Source organism: Felis catus, chromosome A1 (assembly GCF_018350175.1).
Source record: "Felis catus isolate Fca126 chromosome A1, F.catus_Fca126_mat1.0, whole genome shotgun sequence".
Classification (NCBI taxonomy): Eukaryota; Metazoa; Chordata; class Mammalia; order Carnivora; family Felidae; genus Felis; species Felis catus.
This window is the reverse complement of record NC_058368.1, coordinates 24,671,868-24,689,391: the sequence shown is the minus strand read 5'-3', so window position 1 is coordinate 24,689,391 and position 17,524 is coordinate 24,671,868. Positions and strand designations below refer to the sequence as shown.

The window sequence follows — 17,524 nt, the reverse complement described above, 5'->3', positions numbered from 1 at the left end:
AATATATTTTTAAAAATTTAGATTGCCATTGGGGGGCCTGGGTGGCTCAGTCGGTTAAGCTTCCGACTTTGACTCAGGTTATGATCTCAAAGTCCATGAGTTCGAGGCCCACGTCGGTCTCTGTGCTGACAGGTCAGAGCCTGGAGCCTGCTTCAGATTCTGTGTCTCTCTCTCTCTGCCCCTCCCCCGCTCATTCTCTCTCTCTCTCTCTCTCTCTCTCTCTCTCTCTCTCAAAAAAATAAACATTAAAAAAACAGAATGCCACAAATTGTAACAGCAATAAGAGAAGTTACTGACTCTTGAGTGGCATTTGCATGCATTATCTTATTTTAGGAATATGCGCATTACTTCATAGCAATGGAAGCCCTTGTTTTAGTTAAAAAAAAAAAGGTTTTGTATAGTCTTTGGGGAAATTGCAATTAGTGTTTTTAAATCTGACTAGTTTCTTTTTTTTTTTTTCAACGTTTATTTATTTTTGGGACAGAGAGAGACAGAGCATGAACGGGGGAGGGGCAGAGAGAGAGGGAGACACAGAATCGGAAACAGGCTCCAGGCTCCAAGCCATCAGCCCAGAGCCCGACGCGGGGCTCGAACTCACGGACCGCGAGATCGTGACCTGGCTGAAGTCGGACGCTTAACCGACTGCGCCACCCAGGCGCCCCTAAATCTGACTAGTTTCTAGTCACACCCTGTCCAGGTAAGTGTAGGCGAGGTGAGTTCATCTCCTACGAAAGCACTAGTGTGAAATGGAGCCCCGTCTGTCTGGAAACACATTCTCCCACCACACTGGATCGAGAGCACTTGTAATACTCTCCCTTGCCGGCAACTTCATGAGCTGGACGCTCCCAAAGGCACACGCCATTCAAAGATGGCAGCTGGCATGGATTACCACTTGAGCTGAGCAAAGAGGACATCTTGCTATGGAAGGAGAGTGGAAATATTTGTTTTTACCCTTTGTGACCATCCAGGCATCCAGGTAGCTGGGCTGAAGAATACTAAGTGAGCTAATGCACTGGCCTCCAATCAGACTGGAAAGCCAGGACTTTTGTCCTCATGAGAAAGACGGTAAGACAGGCTTTAGGCCAAGGCAAAGCCTGCGTGTGAACAGACAAGAATGAGGCAAGTCCCGACCGAAGTTACCTTCATCAGCAGAAGCTGTCAGATGGGAAGGCTTCAAAAAAGCGCTGTCAGCTTCCGGACACGAGGAGGCAGCCTTGGAGCTTGTGAACACAGACGTCTGAGGAGACTTTCCTGGGAGCACTGCCTGCTCTCCCTTGGAGGTAAAAGAGAAGTCGCTGCTCTTGGCACCGGAGCGCCAGGCAGAGTCTGCAGTATCCTTGGACAGTGATGTCTCCACCATGGAGTCCCCAAGGGACGACGGTGAAGGGCCCAGGGAACAGGCGGTATCCCTTCCAAAGTGGTTCCCACCGTTCCCCGCTGTCGGCACCTGAGGGGGCAAATCCCGTAGCTGCTGCTGCGCACACTGGGGGTTAATCCAGGCAGCTCTGTGCCTCATGAACCTGACGTCTGATTTGCAAGGAGGCTGGTCAGTGTCCAGGAGATTGGGCGAGTCCTCAACATCACCAGGGTCACTGCTCACCCCTTCCCAAGGGTGCACAGGAGAATCCTGCCGGCCCACAGACTGTGACACCATCTTTCCAGGCTCAGGGTGGCGTGAACTCCGTTGGACTACTGGATTAGGGCCTTGAACTCACCATGAGGCCAGCTGGGGTCCAGAGAGCTTACCTGCAACAAGCAAAAATCATTCAAGGTAAATAAGAACTCAGTCCTAGTTGTAAACTCCAAAATCTTTTGAGGAGAAGAAACAAAAAATAAGTAAGTTTGTACTTCGCTCCGTACCATACAGTAAATTCCACTTGGATTGACAAGAAATAAACAAACAAATCAGCAATAAAACTGGCCGCAAACATACGAGGCGTGACATCAGGATAGGAAAGGGTTTTCAGGGCATAAACGAGGACTGCTTTTATACAAGGACACAGTCATATAAGCAAACTGCTGATACGACAGATAAAAGTGAAAGACAGCCGTGCATTCTTCCAACGAAATTCAATGTCAAACCCGAAATGGGAATACCAATCGGAAGTAAAGACACATTTTCACAGTTCCTTATTTTTGTTTAGTCTGTGCTTGTATTTCAACAAAGCAGACAAGCGGCATGTGAAACTGAGGGCAACTCGCAGCACTAAAAACTTTGCTTTACGGGACTTAGTTTATGATAAGAGAGAAGCACCCTGGTCCCCGTAGTCACTGGCCCAGCCCGCGACTTTCTACTGCTCCCACTGTCCTTCACACTGGGAGGCTCCAAGCAGCCCTGGAAGCACAAGCAAGGTCAGCAAGAGGAAGAAATGAAAGTGGTCCGCTTCGGTGAGCTTAGCGTAAGGGGAGAGTGGAGAACAGGGCTACAAGGTGGTGAGCTGAGGCTTGGGAGTCAGTTCCAAAGCTGGCTTGCTTTATTTATTTATTATTTATTGACAAAGAGAAAGACAGAGAGACAGAGTATAAGTAAGAGTGGGCCCGAGAGAGAGGGAGAGAGAGAGAGAGAAGCAGGGCTCATGCTCACCAGATGCAGGACTTGAACTCACAAACCATGAAATCATGACCTGAGCCGAAGTCAGATGCTTAACTGACTGAGCCACCCTGGCACCCCAGTCCCAGGGCTTTAAATGCCACCGTTATGTATCCAGATGGCTTGCACCTGGATCCCTACTCCTGACGCCCCCCCCCCCCCGCCCCGCCCAACTATGGGCTACGATATTTTACTGCCTATTTGACATTCATCCAGGGGGCACCACAACCTGACACATCCAAAACAGACCCTAATTTCGCCAAGTCTGCTCCTCCCTAGTTTTCCCATCTCAGGAACCACTCCTCCCAGGTGCTAAAGCCCGAACTCTGGAAGTCCTCTCTGATCCTATCTTTCCTTAGCTCTCCATCTTTAATCCATTAGCAAGTTCAGCTCTATAGCTACTGCCCTAATCTAAGTCACCCTCTTCTCCCACCCGGGCCTCCTCCCATCTTTCCAGTGGGTTTTGTTGCTTCATCTCTGGACAACTTACAATCAAGAGGTACGCAGAGAGAGATCTTTTTAAGTGTAAGTCACGGGGCACCTGGGTGGCTCGGTTGGTAGCTTCAGCTCAGGTTATGATCTCGTAGTTTATGAGTTCGAGCCCCACACGGTGCTCGCTGCTGTAAGCCTGTCAGAGCGGAGGTTGCTTTGGATCCTCTGTCCCCCTCTCTCCGCCACTCCCTGGCTTGTGCGCTCCCAAAAATAAAATAAATATTTTAAAAAATAGGCGTAAATCAGATGTCATTCCCCTAATCACCATCCACCCCCCCACCAGCTTCCCATCAACTCTGGAAATAAAATCCAAAATCCTTACCTTGTCCTTAAGGCGTGACATGATCCCATCCTGCAGACCTCTCTCACTTATCTCTGTCCACCCTCCCTAAGTCCCAACCACTCACTAAACTCTTACGTGCTACAAGCTCTCGCCCACCCTGCTGCTGCTGTTCTAGTCCCCCTGCCTGGAACGTTCTTCCCCCAACTGATCATACATCTGGCTCCTTCCTGTCCTGTTGCATGCTTTGGTTTATCAATTACTTCCTCAAAGAAGTCTTTCTTAACCACCTCTCTTAACGTAGTTCCCCCGTTACTCTCTATCACATCACCTTGCTTAATTTTCATCCTAGTAGTCTCACTTCCTCATTTTTTTTTCCACTCCTGTCACTCCCCTCCCCCCCCCCCACAGTCCCCCCGCTGCCGATAACTCCACAAGAACATGGGGCCTTGTCTGTTCTCTGCCAGGTCCGATGGCTGCACGCAGGACCTCAAAAAACTTACAACTGAAAGAGCAAATTCAACGGTGGAAATAACATCGTGAGCTAGAGAGAAGACTTCCGTGGTAGATACAACTGCTCTGTTACTGGGACAGAATTGTTTGTACAAGGATAGAAGTGAATCCGTGTTTCCTGAAGATATGACATTTTTCTCAACATCTACAAATAGACCAAAAGAAGGTACATGTGAAAACTGTACTAAATTCTTTGGGTTTTCTTGAGGTGGGGGCCCTCCATCCTAGGTCAAACCTTTTGAAATGATGTATATATACATGCATATATATACGTATGCGTGCGTGTGTGTATATGGTATACATATAATACTGTACGATACTGCGTGAGCTCCAAATCACTGCTCACAAAATACCATGGGATGTGGTGGCAACTGTCAGAATTCATCTGAAGTGCTTCGTCTTCCTTCTCCAGACCTCAAATCTCACCTGGTGCCCCAATTTCTCTTTGTCACACGTCTTTTCCCCTCCAATAATTCCGAGTATCACAATTACAAATGGGAACCATGACTGTGTTTTTATGAAACGGCAAAAACACAGAAGCCTAGAGTGAATGAAGCACTCACATTGTGCCAAACCTGCCAATCCTACCTCAGTCCCAGAAATGACATCGGTAACCACTTCATCCCTTCCAGACTTTTCCCTATGAATTAACATACATACGGCAGATCAGAAGATGTGTTTTCTTTTCTCTTTTATACGTACACGAGCTCACACTGGACAAAATCTATAATGAAACTTCTTTTTCTCTCAACAAGTTCTTGAGGGTGTATATCACTCAACTATCTTACCACTTTCTATAGTATAAAAGGATCATAATTTACTTCGCCAGACTATGGACGGGAACGCATTTTTAGTTTTTCGCAGTTATAAAATATACAGTGATGAGCAATTTTGTTCACGTTGCTTTTTATTAGTTTTCTTTCGCTAAACTTTTAGTTCTGAGTCCATAGCTCATGATAACGTCATTGTTTCCGAGAGAATGAAGCTGTATGAGTCATATTCTATGATCAATTCTTTACATGTCATAGCTGTTCTTGTGGGGGGAAGATGATTACAGATGTGAAATCACATAAAAAAAATGTACAGGCTCAAACCAGTGACAAGTGGCAGGGATCCCTGTGTTTTTTACAAACAGATTAAAGACAACGGTTCACAAAGAATGATGTTATTTATGAGCCTCCCAGATACGGAATTGACTTAGCGGCACTGAGCAAAAACAGACTTCCTTTTCAAAAGTTATTTCCAGAAGCGGTGCTTGCTCCACTTCCTTCTAGAAAGGTGTTCTTGTTTCACACAAACAACCAGCAGGTGTTGGCTTTTCCAGGTTATAAAACGAGCACATTTTAGAGCTGGGATAGGCCCATAGAGATTCAAAGCCATGTCTAAAGACACGGCAGAGAGAGGATGACAAGCCAGGTTGGACAGTCACTCGGGAACATGAGCCTCTCTGAGAGGGAGACTGACACAGGAGAGAGCCATGGTTAGAAACAAAGCACTGGCCCTAGCCCCGGGGGTCCACATCGCCATTGCCTGATCTTTGGGGCAACAGATAATTCATGAAATACCATCACAGGGTGTTTTGGCTCACTGTCACCTTGCTTGCCGTCTGGTAATCAATTAAATATTTATTGAGCAACTACTCCATGACTGGCACTGTTTTTGTTTTGGAAGCGCTGGAGCAAAAGAAGTCCGTGCTTCTTCCAATAGCTTACATTCCGGCAGAGGGAAGGCAGTGACTGAACCTATGCATTCATACATTTCAGTGCCGACGGCCGGCAGGTAGTATGGGTTTAAGCAGTGGTTGACATCTTCCCAAAACGCGTCCCATTGTGATAAACGACATCCTTTGAATTAGCAAGGCTTAGGTACAAAGCTAAAATCTATTTCCAAAAACACTTAAAAATGTTTTTTAATGTTTATTTTTTTTAAGAGAGAGAGAGAGAGGCAGAATGAGAGCAGGGAAGGCACAGAGAGAGACACACACACAGGATCCAAAGCAGGCTCCAGGCTCCGAGCCATCAGCATAGAGCCCGACATGGGGCTCGACATGGGGCTCGAACTCAGGAACTGAGAGATCATGACCTGAGCCGAAGTCAGACGCTTAGCCGACTGAGCCACCCAGGCCCCCTTCCCAAAACGTTGTAAAGGAAGATTACGAAGCTTACCATCATTTCTACTGTGATTTTCCTGTTGAGGGTGAGCACAGGCCAGATTACCACTAGTTGACATATATGCGGCAGCAAAGGTCCTAGACAAGAGAGAGATTCCTGGACCCCCCCTGGCCAGTCATTCTAGATGGGTCTCTGCCCATCAAAGTCAGTGGTTCCATCACGAACGACTGCATAATGAGGACAAGCTCAGAGCCACAATACTGACTGCAGAGATGCAGCTTTTGCCAAAGGGGTGGACGACTCGGTTGGGCATGAGCCACCGTGACCTCTACAGTGACCTCATAAACATCTTTCAGACCATAAGCAGCCAGAATTTTGATGCAGATGAGCAGTTTTCGCTCCCAATACCTCTAACAATCTTAGAGTGACTCCATGAATAGACACAAGCATGTCAGATTTCGGATTTAGGATTTTCTCTGCCCCAGCACTAACTACCAACTGTATACATGATTAGGAGCACTGAAGACTGATCTTAAAGGTTACCTCCTCAGTGAGGCCTCCATGGTCACCCAATGTCACGGCAACTGCCCCAGCCAGTAATTCCTCTCCCCCCACCCCCCGCCCCGCTTCCCACCTCTGGTTTTCTCCTTACTCCTTGGCATTAATCCCCATTGTATTTAGCCTCAAACACGAACACCCACTAGAATGGAAAATCTCTGAGGGTAACTGTTTTTAAAAAAAAAAAATTGTACTCTGGACACTGCTTTGTTCCCAGAATCTAGAACAGGGGCACATAATAGGTGTTCAACCAAACACGCATTGAGTGCGAATACAATGAACGAATGAACAAACCAACAGTACCTAAGAATGGTTCTGCTGGTTATTTCTGTCGCCTAGGAAAGAAAATGGAGAACAGATGTCAACCTTTAGAAGAAGCTGGAGATCACGACCTAAAATTTCTGTTCAACGGTTTCCTTAGGATAGAGGAAGCTAGAGAACAGAAATCACAAACGAGAGTTGGGGTAAAGGGTAAAATTCGTTTATGCCCACTTTAAGGCGGCTTACTGAGCATGCTCAGTAGTAACGAAATGCAGGTGACCAAAGAGCATGGACGGTGTCTCGTTCACAAAGCTCCCCGGTCCTCTCCCCATCGTTCCGTATCTACTTCCCTTCATGCTCTGCGTTTGGACAAACCCGCACCCCCAAGGATGTTGAGAAACTCAAACCATCACCTATCCAACAGAAGGGCGACTGTTTTCGAGGCCCAGCAACGCGACTCCATAGCTTCCACAACGCGGTCCGCAATCAGGGTCAACTGCCCTTTTCACACAGCCGCGCCCTCACCACGGCACATGCTGAACTCTGTGTTCGAACACTAACAGCACCAGGAAGGAAGCAGTGCTCTATTGCAATGGCATAGAGCAATGAGGCTGGTGGCATCACACGGACTCCTCCCTGCCCGCCTGAACTTTGGCAGTGACCCTTAACTTGGAAGGTCCGCCGTCAGGAGAACACGGAGGAAGGACAGAAAGCAATTATGACAAATGCGCGGGGTAAGGCTCGCCGAGGAAGACCCCACGAAGGCAAAGACCAAGGAACACGAGCCATGTGCCTGAGAAAAGTGCAAGGTTGCCTAAGACACACAAATGACTAACTTCCTGTGGTCACCGCGTAGGTCACAGTGACCACTGTCGCGGAGTGTTTCAGGTGGTATTATGCCAATTTGGGAACGGACGTAAAGAACGTTAGGGGGCTTGCCCAAGGCCTCACCATCAGTAATTTACCAGGAGAACAAAAAAACAAAGGTCTGACACCTGATCCAAGGCTCCTTCCACTCCTATTTATGTATATCACTGGGGCTGAAGTTGGGATATTTTCAATTTCGTTAGCGATGTAAATTTAAGAACGTTCCTATTAAATCTGTCACAAAACAAAGGATTAAGAACCACACCACTATATTTGACTCCATGTCTTCAGAACAGTTGTGCCCAGAACGTTATGATTACATCTATTTGTGTAAAAAACAAAAGTCATTGTACTAACAGCTCCAATATTTATTTATAAACCTTATCGAGGCACAGGTATACTAATATGTAATGTAAAAATTCATGAACATAACATTTTGTTCTTGCTTTCCAATAAATCATCTTGTAACCTGAAGGTACATACCACCACTCAAGTAATGTTTTACTTAAAACTTTTTATATAAAAAACAGTAACAAACAGGGGCACCTGGTGGCTCAGTCGGCTAAACGTCTGACTTCAGCTCAGGTCATGATCCCAAGGGTCGTGGGTTTGAGCCCCGCATCAGGCTCTGTGCTGACAGCTCAGAGCCTGGAGCCTGCTTCTCCCTCTCTGTGTCTCCCTCTCTCTCTGCCCCTTCCCTGCTCATACTCTGTCTCTCCCTCTGTCTCAAAAATAAACAAACCATTAAAAAATATTTAAAAAAACAATAACAAACAAAAAATTACTTACACACGAACATCACATAACTGAATAAGACTTACAAAAAACATTAATTCAAAACTTTACCCGAAGTAAGCGTAGGGACCTGCATTGGAACAATGGCAAAGTTCCCATGTTTGGGCCAAATAAAATGGGGAGCCGTACTGGAAAACCGTCCGGCAGTTCCTCAAATGGTTAAGCATACAGTTACCATTTGGCCTAGCAATTCCACTCCTGAGGATATACCGAAGAGAACGAAAGCATGTGTTCACGCAAGAACTTGCGCACAAATGTCAACGGCAGAAATAGTCACAGCAGCCAAAAGGGGCAAACAACCCAAATGCCCATCAACTGATGAACGGGTAAACCAAGTGTGGGGCTGCACGCGATGCGGTATTATCTAGCCACAATACGAAGTACTAACACCGCAACATGGGTGAGCCCTGAAAACATTATACTACGTGAAATCACCAGGCACAAAAGATATTTCGTATTTACAGATGCATTTTTATGAAATGTCCAGAATAGGCGAATCCATACAGACAAAACATAGATGAGTGGGGTTTTTTTTGGGGGGGGAGGGTGGGGAGGAGGGAATGAGAACATAAACACTGAGAGCTAACAGGTACACGGTATCTTTTTGAGGTTCTAAATGTTCTCAAATCAACCGTGACGGTGAGGACACATATCTGTGAATATATTAAAGCCACTAACTTGTACGCTGTAAATGGGTGAATTGCAGGTTATGTGAATTCCATCTCAATCTCAATAATGCTGTCCAAAAAAAAAAAAAATGAGATGGGAGGAAGTACCCATCTCTCTTCAAACAAGGTCTAGGAAGCCTGGAGAATGCTGGTGGGCATGGGCAGAGGGATGGAAGCAGCACTCGCTCTAAGTCAGGCTGCAAACTAAGGTACTGAAAGCTGAAAGGGGAAACAGAGAGCAAATAAGAGGCATACTGAATATGTGTGCCTAAAGTAGGTATAGAGAAGAGAGAGGAAGAAGTGAAAATGCCACAGCAGAACTATCTAGAAAAAGAAAACAGAAAAAAAAAACAAAAACGAAACCAAGGACTGGTAAAGACAACATCATCAATGTGATGGCAACCAGTAACTGGGCACCAGTTCCCAGACCCTACACCCAGAGCTCAGACACCCACCCTTCTCTTTAAACCAGCACCGTGAGGGAGGTTCTGCTGGTCCCAACGAACAAACAAACAAAAATAAACCCTTCAACACTTGCAATATCTGTCCGTGTGTCCCTGAGTTACCTCCCTGACCTCCTTATCTATTACCGCTACATTCCTACACCTCTATACCCTTCTGCACGCCTCCCCTACACTCCTCTATAGTCTTCGGCACCGCCATCTTTATTCAAAAGTACCTCTGGAATGAGACTTTCCTCATCACCCTTTTTAAAACTGCATCCCTAAGGTGCACACTATCCTCATTTACTGCTCTATTTTTTTTTCCCCCAGAGTACTCACCTATTATCTTAGCCATCGCCATCGGCTCATAACTAACACTTGCATGAAGTTTATTTAGTAGGTGCCTGGAACTGTTCTAGATTTTCTATACACACACACACACACACACACACACACACACACACACACACTTGATCCCTCTAACAACCTATGAGGTAGATACAACAACACTGTTTCCATTTTACAGATGCACAGCCAATAAAGGGGAGCGTTGCACACCCAAGCAGTCTTGCTCCCAAGTTCACATTCTTACCCGCAACAGCACAGGGATGAAGGAAAGACCTCTAAATCTCAGAGATTCAAACGTTTCTGGAGAATATCCAAGTTTATCAAGCACGAAGTAGCTGCTGGCAATGTCAGTGACCTTGGCCCAAATCTCCACAGAGACCGAGTTTAAACGAAGAGTGAGCCAGCAGGAAAAACAACACAAAACAAAGAACAGGTTTTATGTATGTCATAGGACAGTTCAAGTGATTTGACGGTTTAAAACACTCTTAAAATGTGCATAAATAAAAGCTCAAGTCTCCCGACCTACCGTATGTAAAATAGCCGTCCCAAAAGCTGTCTTCTAAAAACAGCTTCCAAAGAAAGAAAGAGAGAATAGGGAGGTACTTTACATATGTTCCCAGGACACTTGTTTCCTGACCCACTATAGATTGTTGAAATAAGAGAACGTAGAGGAGCCTAAGGATTAAAAAGAATCCCGCACCGCCCTTCAGTCTTCATCACCTGAAATCAACTAGAGCAGAGCACCTGTTGGCCATGGGTGCTTTTCAAGGTCACCTGCCCCCAAAACTTTGAGGTCCAATTTACATTTGTCTCTTTCAGTAAATGTAAAACTAAGGATCCAAGAACAGAACTAAAATATTTTTTTAATTTTTCTTTTAGCGTTTATTTATTTTTGAGAGAGAGAGAGAGAGAGAGAGAGAGAGAGAGGGAGAGAGAGAGAGAGGAACCGAGTTGGGGAGGGGCAGAGAGAGGGAGACACAGAATCTGAAGCAGTCTCCAGGCTCTGAGCTGTCAACACAGAGCCAGATGTGGGACTTGAACCTATGAGACATGAGATCATGACCTGAGCTGAAGTTGGACGCTTGACCGGCTGAGCCACCGAGGCGCCCCTGAGCCAAAATATTTTTTAAAGGAATTTTCAAACATTAGTTGTTGAGCAGATCACATTTAAGTGTGTAGATCATTTCAGCTGCTTCTCCTTTGTCATTTTCCAGCCTACTGTTAACGACGACAAAAACACCTGCCTCTGAGACTTCCTTTTACCTGCGGCAGTATTTCCCTTTCACAGTTCACACGTGAGAAATAAAGCATCATTCAATATAGGATTATTATTACTATCTTGTGGATGAGAACACTGAGGCCTAGGAAAAGGACGTGAAGACCACACACAGCAACTGAGCAGCAAGTTCAGCACTGGGACCCTGGAACCTTGCTCCAGAGCCCCCCAATCTCACCCTCATGCTTCTGTATGTGTAAGATACAACAGCACAAAAATTAAGGGGGGAAAAAAGAGTCCCAATCAAATATAATTTTTATGCCAATCTGAGAAATTCCTCACTTACCTGCTGTGTGACCTTGGGCAAGGCACTTAACCTCTCTGTGCTTCAGGTTTTTTTTTTACAGATTCTTGTGAGAACTTAACGAATTGTAACATGCATATCTCAGTCCGACAGACACTATTCCATAAAGGTTGGCTTTATCATCACCATAAGTGCAATTTTACAGACTTAGACTTCAGTGTATGACAGCACAATTAAGGAGACCTAGTTTTAGTTCCCAACTTTGCAAATGAGTCATCTTTCAAGTCTTTTTAATTAAAATGAAAACTCGGGACGCCTGGGTGGCTCAGTTGGTAAGTCTCCGACTTTGGCTCACATCACGATTTCACAGTTCATGGGTTCGAGCCCCACGTCGGGCTCTGTGCTGACAGCTCAGAGCCTGGAGCCTGCTTCAGATTCGGTGTCTCCTTCTCTCTCTGCCCCTTCCCTGCTACAGCTCTGTCTCTCAAAAATAAGTAAATGGTAGGGGCGCCTGGGTGGCGCAGTCGGTTAAGCATCCAACTTCAGCCAGGTCACGATCTCGCGGTCCGTGAGTTCGAGCCCCGCGTCAGGCTCTGGGCTGATGGCTCGGAGCCTGGAGCCTGTTTCCGATTCTGTGTCTCCCTCTCTCTCTGCCCCTCCCCCGTTCATGCTCTGTCTCTCTCTGTCCCCAAAATAAATAAACGTTGAAAAAAAAATTAAAAAAAAAATAAGTAAATGGTAAAAAAAAAAAATGACAACGCAAAAACAATCAGAGGTCTTGGTAATATTGACTTGCATACCCTACTTATCTCTTTAGAAAAGATACAATATGACACACAGGCATTACTATTGCTCATGTTTATAATCTCTGGAAGGCTTGACAAGCTTATTTAAAAAGCACTGTTTCAATTTTAACAGTAATGCAACCAACCATGTGACTCTTTCCTTTCCATATGAGAAATACGAATCTAAATTTAGTAACAAGGGAAACTATTCAAATTTGGCAAAGCTATTCTTTGTGTGCCCTCAGACAGGTGGGGAAAATGTGTTCGCGAGCAACGCAGTCTTTCTTGACCTCTTTGCTTATCCTCCTCTAAAGACCATTCCAGTTAAAATGCTTATTCTTCCACGTTTATCCTTGGTGCTAGCAGTCTTCCCTGTGTCAGAAAACACGACCTCCAACTTCAGAAGGCTAAGGATGTTTTCAGAGTCATGAAGGGCATCTCAAATCAAATCTAACCCCCAGAGGCCACGACCGGTTTTCATCAACTTGCCTGGCATCTCCCTCCGGCCCTCAAGAAGATGAGGAAGGCACAGTTCCTGAACCCTGAGGTCACACTGATGCGCAGCGTCAGGCAGTACTGCTCGCAAGAGGGCCCAGAACGAAACACTGAGGAACAGCCACACCCGGACGTCGTGGACAGGTAAGCCGGAAAGTGCCCGGACTACCCTGAAGGTGCTGCCTTACCTCTGCTCCAAACGAGGTTCTGCTGGCGGCCAGGAGGGAGGTGTGCGCAGCAATGTGGTGATACCTTAATTTATAGAAACCACACTTCTGCTTTTCAAAACCCTACTCTTCCTCCAGTTACCGTCCAGTGAGGTAGGGCAGGGATCACCCTGCTGCTTCTCACACAAACGAGGTTTCTTGACTTGCCCAGACCTCACCGCTGCTACTCAGCCTTTCAGGACAGAGTCCCCGGAACCCAAGGCTGCAGACCCGCGGTCCTTTGCGCTTTCCCAACATACCGTCAGTTCAGAGATCCTTCCAACCGTCAGTTCAGAGATCCTTCCAACCGTCAGTTCAGAGATCCTTCCAAGTGCCATTGCAATAACACAGTAAGCACGGTTCCGGAATCTACCCCTTCCGTAATCGTCTTGATTCCCATTCGGGCTACATAACCCCTCTTCCGGCGGTTCTCCACATTCTCCAGGCTGACGGTATCAATGTGGCAGGAGGGTGGCGAACCTCACCGCGGCCACCGGCAGGCTGGAGCGGGGTGGGGGTGCAGCGCCGCTTTCCCCGCCGCAGTGTCAGCAGGTGGACTTCTCGGTGGGCGCTGGGGACCACATAACCGGCCGTGCGCTCACTAACCCAGCTCGGTTAAGTAACAAAGTTTATGGGTTTGGGCCACCAGCCATCCATACATAGGGCTGGGTGTGTCCGGAGGGGGTCCTCCGCGGGCCTTCGCCATCTGTGCGCGCGCTTTTGGGGAACCGAGAAAAGCCTGCGCGCCCGGAGCGCGGTGCCTGGGGCCACGCAGGGCGCAGGCTTTGGGCTCACTGACCGTCGCCCGGCGCTGAAGTGTCTTCGAGGTTCCGTTCCTGAGCCTTCCGGATCCAAGCCGAGCACGGGGTCGCCCCCTTTTGCCAGGTCGATTCCATAAAAACCCGCCACCCCTGCAGAGCAGCCCCCTCCTCCATTCGCCCAGGGGCCTCGGCACTGCCCGGCCCCTGCCCCGGCGTGCCCCCGAGCTCGCGCACGCCTCTCCGGAGCCCCTCGCCCCTCCCCCCCTCACCGCTGCAGCAGCCTCACCGCGCCGGCGTTACCCACCTCCGGCGCCCCTCGCGCCCCCGGCCCGCTCACCCCCGCTCATCCCCGCTCACCAGGTGCGCGCATCGCGTCGGCTCCCGGCTCGCTGGGCTCCGGGCGCGCGCCACCGCGGCGGAAAGAGGGAGCGAGGAGGGGGAAGCGGCGCCCTGACGCTGCCACGCCGCCGCCACCCCACCCCCATCGAAATCCCGGGCCACCGCAGCAATCCGAGAAGGTCCCCGAGGAAGCGAAGCGCCGCGGCCGGGCCTGCAGCCGGCGGGGAGACGCGGAGGACGCGAGCCGGAAGGAACTGCGGCCCCCGCGCTGCCCCCACCGCCGCGGCCGTGTCCTCGGCCGCCCACCCCCGAGCCGGGTGACGCGGGCTGGGACAGCCGGGGGCCGCCGTGCTCCCCTCCCCCAGCGTTCCCTCCCGAAATCACGCCGTTCCCTCGCTGGGGGGAGCGGGGGGCGGGGCTGAGCTGCAAACGCGCTTTCTGGGGTTGAAATACCCAGATGCCCGCAGACCTGGCGGACGCGAATTCCCAGCCCCCCACCCCCTCCCCAGGACAGCGGTATTTGGCGTTCAGTGCAATTGCCTGAGAGAACGCGTGATCCTGCCGAGTATTCGGGATTCGTCCGCACAGAGATCTACGCGCCCGGCCGAGACCTAAGCTTCCCCCGAGCGTGACCTCAGCTGGCTGCTCCGCGCGGAGCCCCACGACGGCGACTTCCCTGGCAGCCTCCGTCCTACCTACTCATCACCTAGTCCTCTGGAAGCGAGGGGTGCCGCGGGTTGCGTCCAGATCTAGCTGGACGCTGGCGAGAAGCTGCCAACCAAACAGAATGTTGTCACGCTCAGACACCGAAGCCCTGACCGCTGGTAGGGCTGAGTGCACGGTGTCCCTTCGCCCCTAGGGAGGCTGAACACGCTCCGCCAGCGCCCTAACCTCTGTTAGGGGAAGAATCTCGGAGTTACCTGCCCCGGTAGCAACAGGCAGCGGGTGAGCCGATCTAGGATTACTTAAAAGACTCTCTTCTGCAGGGTAAGCCAACCGCATAGCACCCCCCCCCCCACCCCCTTGGTTCTTTGGCTTTGTCCTGGGTCACCTCCAGGTTGTGGAACCAGCTCACGGGTATGTTGGGCTTTATTTGCTGGATGTCTCTTTGGAACACGCTTTTCCTGGCACAGCCTAGACTGGAGTGGCTAAGGGGCGGCGTCAGGTAGTCTCTGATCCTAAGTCAGAGTCTGGTGAACACTAGCTGTCAATCACCCGACTTAACACTGAGCACAGCCTGTTTGGAGCCTAGAACCGTTTAGACCGGAAAGGACTCCGAACTTTTGGGGTCCTGTCTCAGGAATTCGGATCGGCTGAAGACAGACTGGGAAGGGCTTACATTAAACTAAAAAGAAAAGTGTTGTATATGTGGGCTCGGGTACTTTTACAAATTATTTTTGAGCCATCCTATCAATATTCTGGAATATCATTTGTTTCCACAGATTCTTCCTCTGTTGTCTTAAAGAGGTTAAGTTACTTGCCCAAGGTCACACGGTTAGTAAAGCACAGTTAGGCTCTGAAGACCGAGGTCTCTAACAACCAAAACTTATGTCCAGTTTTCACCATGCTACACAGAAAAATAATGAAATCGAGGGGCGAAGCATGAGAATTTTCAAGCAATAATTAAAAGAGGAAAGGAATCAGGAGGAAGTGGACAGAAAAAATGTCATGCAAAGTAAACCAGTAAGTCTACTATTCAAAGGAAAAAAAAAAAAAAAAACAACAGAAACCAAACTGTACTAGGTGGTAGACTGGACAAATCCAAGGCAAAGAAAGCATTCTTGTAGGGACACTAGGAGATTTTAGACCAAGATGGTAAGATTTGGTCAGTCCCCTTTGAAGTCACTTTGGAATCATCTTTATCAAAAGTAAATAGGCTGGCCTATGCCCTGTTATGTGGGCATCCTATAAACTTGAACATCCACATTCAACATCTAATCACAAGTAAAGGAGGCCACATTCTGCAAGCTTATCTCTACAACTAAGAGAGAAAGCTCAAGGACAGGTGTTTCAAATAAGGAATACTGGAAATCGACTGTCCCCTCTGAGATTAGAGTTCTGGAGGTAGAATTTCCGAAGTCCTAAATGCTGAGTTTGGGCTTTCCAAGACTGCCCAATCAATTGTTCAATGCTGAGAAAGTCACTGATAATTACAAGCCAAAAACCACTCAGGAAAAGCAGAGGTTGGTTTTCTTTTTCATGGGGAAGGTCATCTTCCAGGTCACAGTGCCCTCCACGCCCTGGGGCCCCAGGGCAGTGAGCATATCAGGAACAACTCACGGCTTCATCTAACTGGGCTCCTGCCCAGCACCCATTGGTCACACACAAGTCTCCATTGTGGCCAGGACCAGCCTCATAGGGGAGGAGAAGCCTGGCAGCTGCCCTTCCAAACCCAGCCAGACTTCACAAGACGTGATTTGTGCCATGAGCAGGGACGCGACCCTGTTGTTGAGCTCAGCTAACGAAGTCAGCAAAGGAGAAATCAGTCTCCGTGCAAAACAGGAACGAAATGAGATGAACTGCCTCGTAAGCTACGAAAAGGAGTCTGCTGACATCATGACTTTCAGGGAAGAAGGGATGATGCTACATGTGAGGGAAGTCAGCATGTGACAAGGGGTAAAAGAACCAGGCTGCGTTAGGCTTGTCTCAGTTTCTTTTCCTCCTTCCTGTGTGTCTGAAACCTCCATTATCCACAAAGGACAAATTTGTATGATGATGCTACTTACGTGAGGAACCTAGAATAGGCAAACTCATTGAGACAGAAAAGAGAAGAGAGGCTACCAGAGACGGGAGGAGTGGAAATGGGAAATTATCATTTTGTGGGTACAGTTTCTGCTTGGGATGATAAGAAAGTTCTGGAGATGGATAGTGGTGATGGTTGCACATTATTGCAAATGTGCTTAATGGCACTGAATTGGATACGTACAAATGGTTAAAGTAGTAAATTTTATGTTCTGTGTATTTTACCATAATAAGGAATATGTGTCTGTATGTATATACATGTATATAAATATATATTGAAAATGCATAGTATATATGTTATATATGATATAGTATATACATTATATATATGTAATATTATAAACATATATAAATATATTTAAGATGTGTCATCGGGATGTAATACTTCTTTGGAGTAAAAGCCCAAGGGAAAGCAACATGCTAAGATAAGAGATGCCTTCTGGCCCCGGAAACTCTTTGAATTTTCATAAGTCTTGCCCTATTTTGCTTTCCTTTAGCATGCCAGAGCCTAGCTTTGGTTTGTCGTGCTCCTCATTCAAAAGGAAGAGTAATCCTGCAGGTGATAGGTAGCTGGGGGTCTGTGAGGGCATGTTCAGAAATGCCATACCCTGAAAGAGGTTCTACCTTTCAGAGACAGAGGAAGCTAAAATATGTTTTAAAGAACACAACATTTAACTGAGTAAATTTAAAGATCTAATTGACTTTATTCAATGATTCATGAATCAGGCTCACAGAAGGGAGCTCTGTACA

At 47.8% G+C, this 17,524-nt stretch overlaps 1 protein-coding gene and 1 long non-coding RNA gene across 14 annotated transcripts in view; one reads left to right on the top strand and one right to left on the bottom strand.

Annotated features, from left to right (window-relative positions):
* Nucleotides 1–14,183, bottom strand: part of RUBCNL (rubicon like autophagy enhancer) — a 66,686-nt gene extending 52,503 nt beyond the window's left edge. For 4 of the 13 annotated variants that reach the window (XM_023251553.2, XM_023251555.2, XM_023251532.2 and 1 more), the window contains exons 1-2: nucleotides 14,051–14,183; nucleotides 1,141–1,746 (exon numbers count right to left, since the gene is read on the bottom strand). In XM_023251553.2, the coding sequence (XP_023107321.2) occupies nucleotides 1,141–1,654 (514 nt within the window). In that variant the 5' untranslated portion in view covers nucleotides 1,655–1,746; nucleotides 14,051–14,183. The other 9 variants (XM_023251536.2, XM_045053019.1, XM_006927293.5 and 6 more) reach the window with 9 other exon arrangements.
* On the top strand, nucleotides 13,678–15,767 carry LOC123384092. Its single transcript, XR_006594699.1, has 2 exons — nucleotides 13,678–13,817; nucleotides 14,054–15,767. It is a non-coding gene; the product is annotated as an uncharacterized LOC123384092 (long non-coding RNA).
* The last annotated feature ends 1,757 nt before the right edge of the window (nucleotides 15,768–17,524 follow it).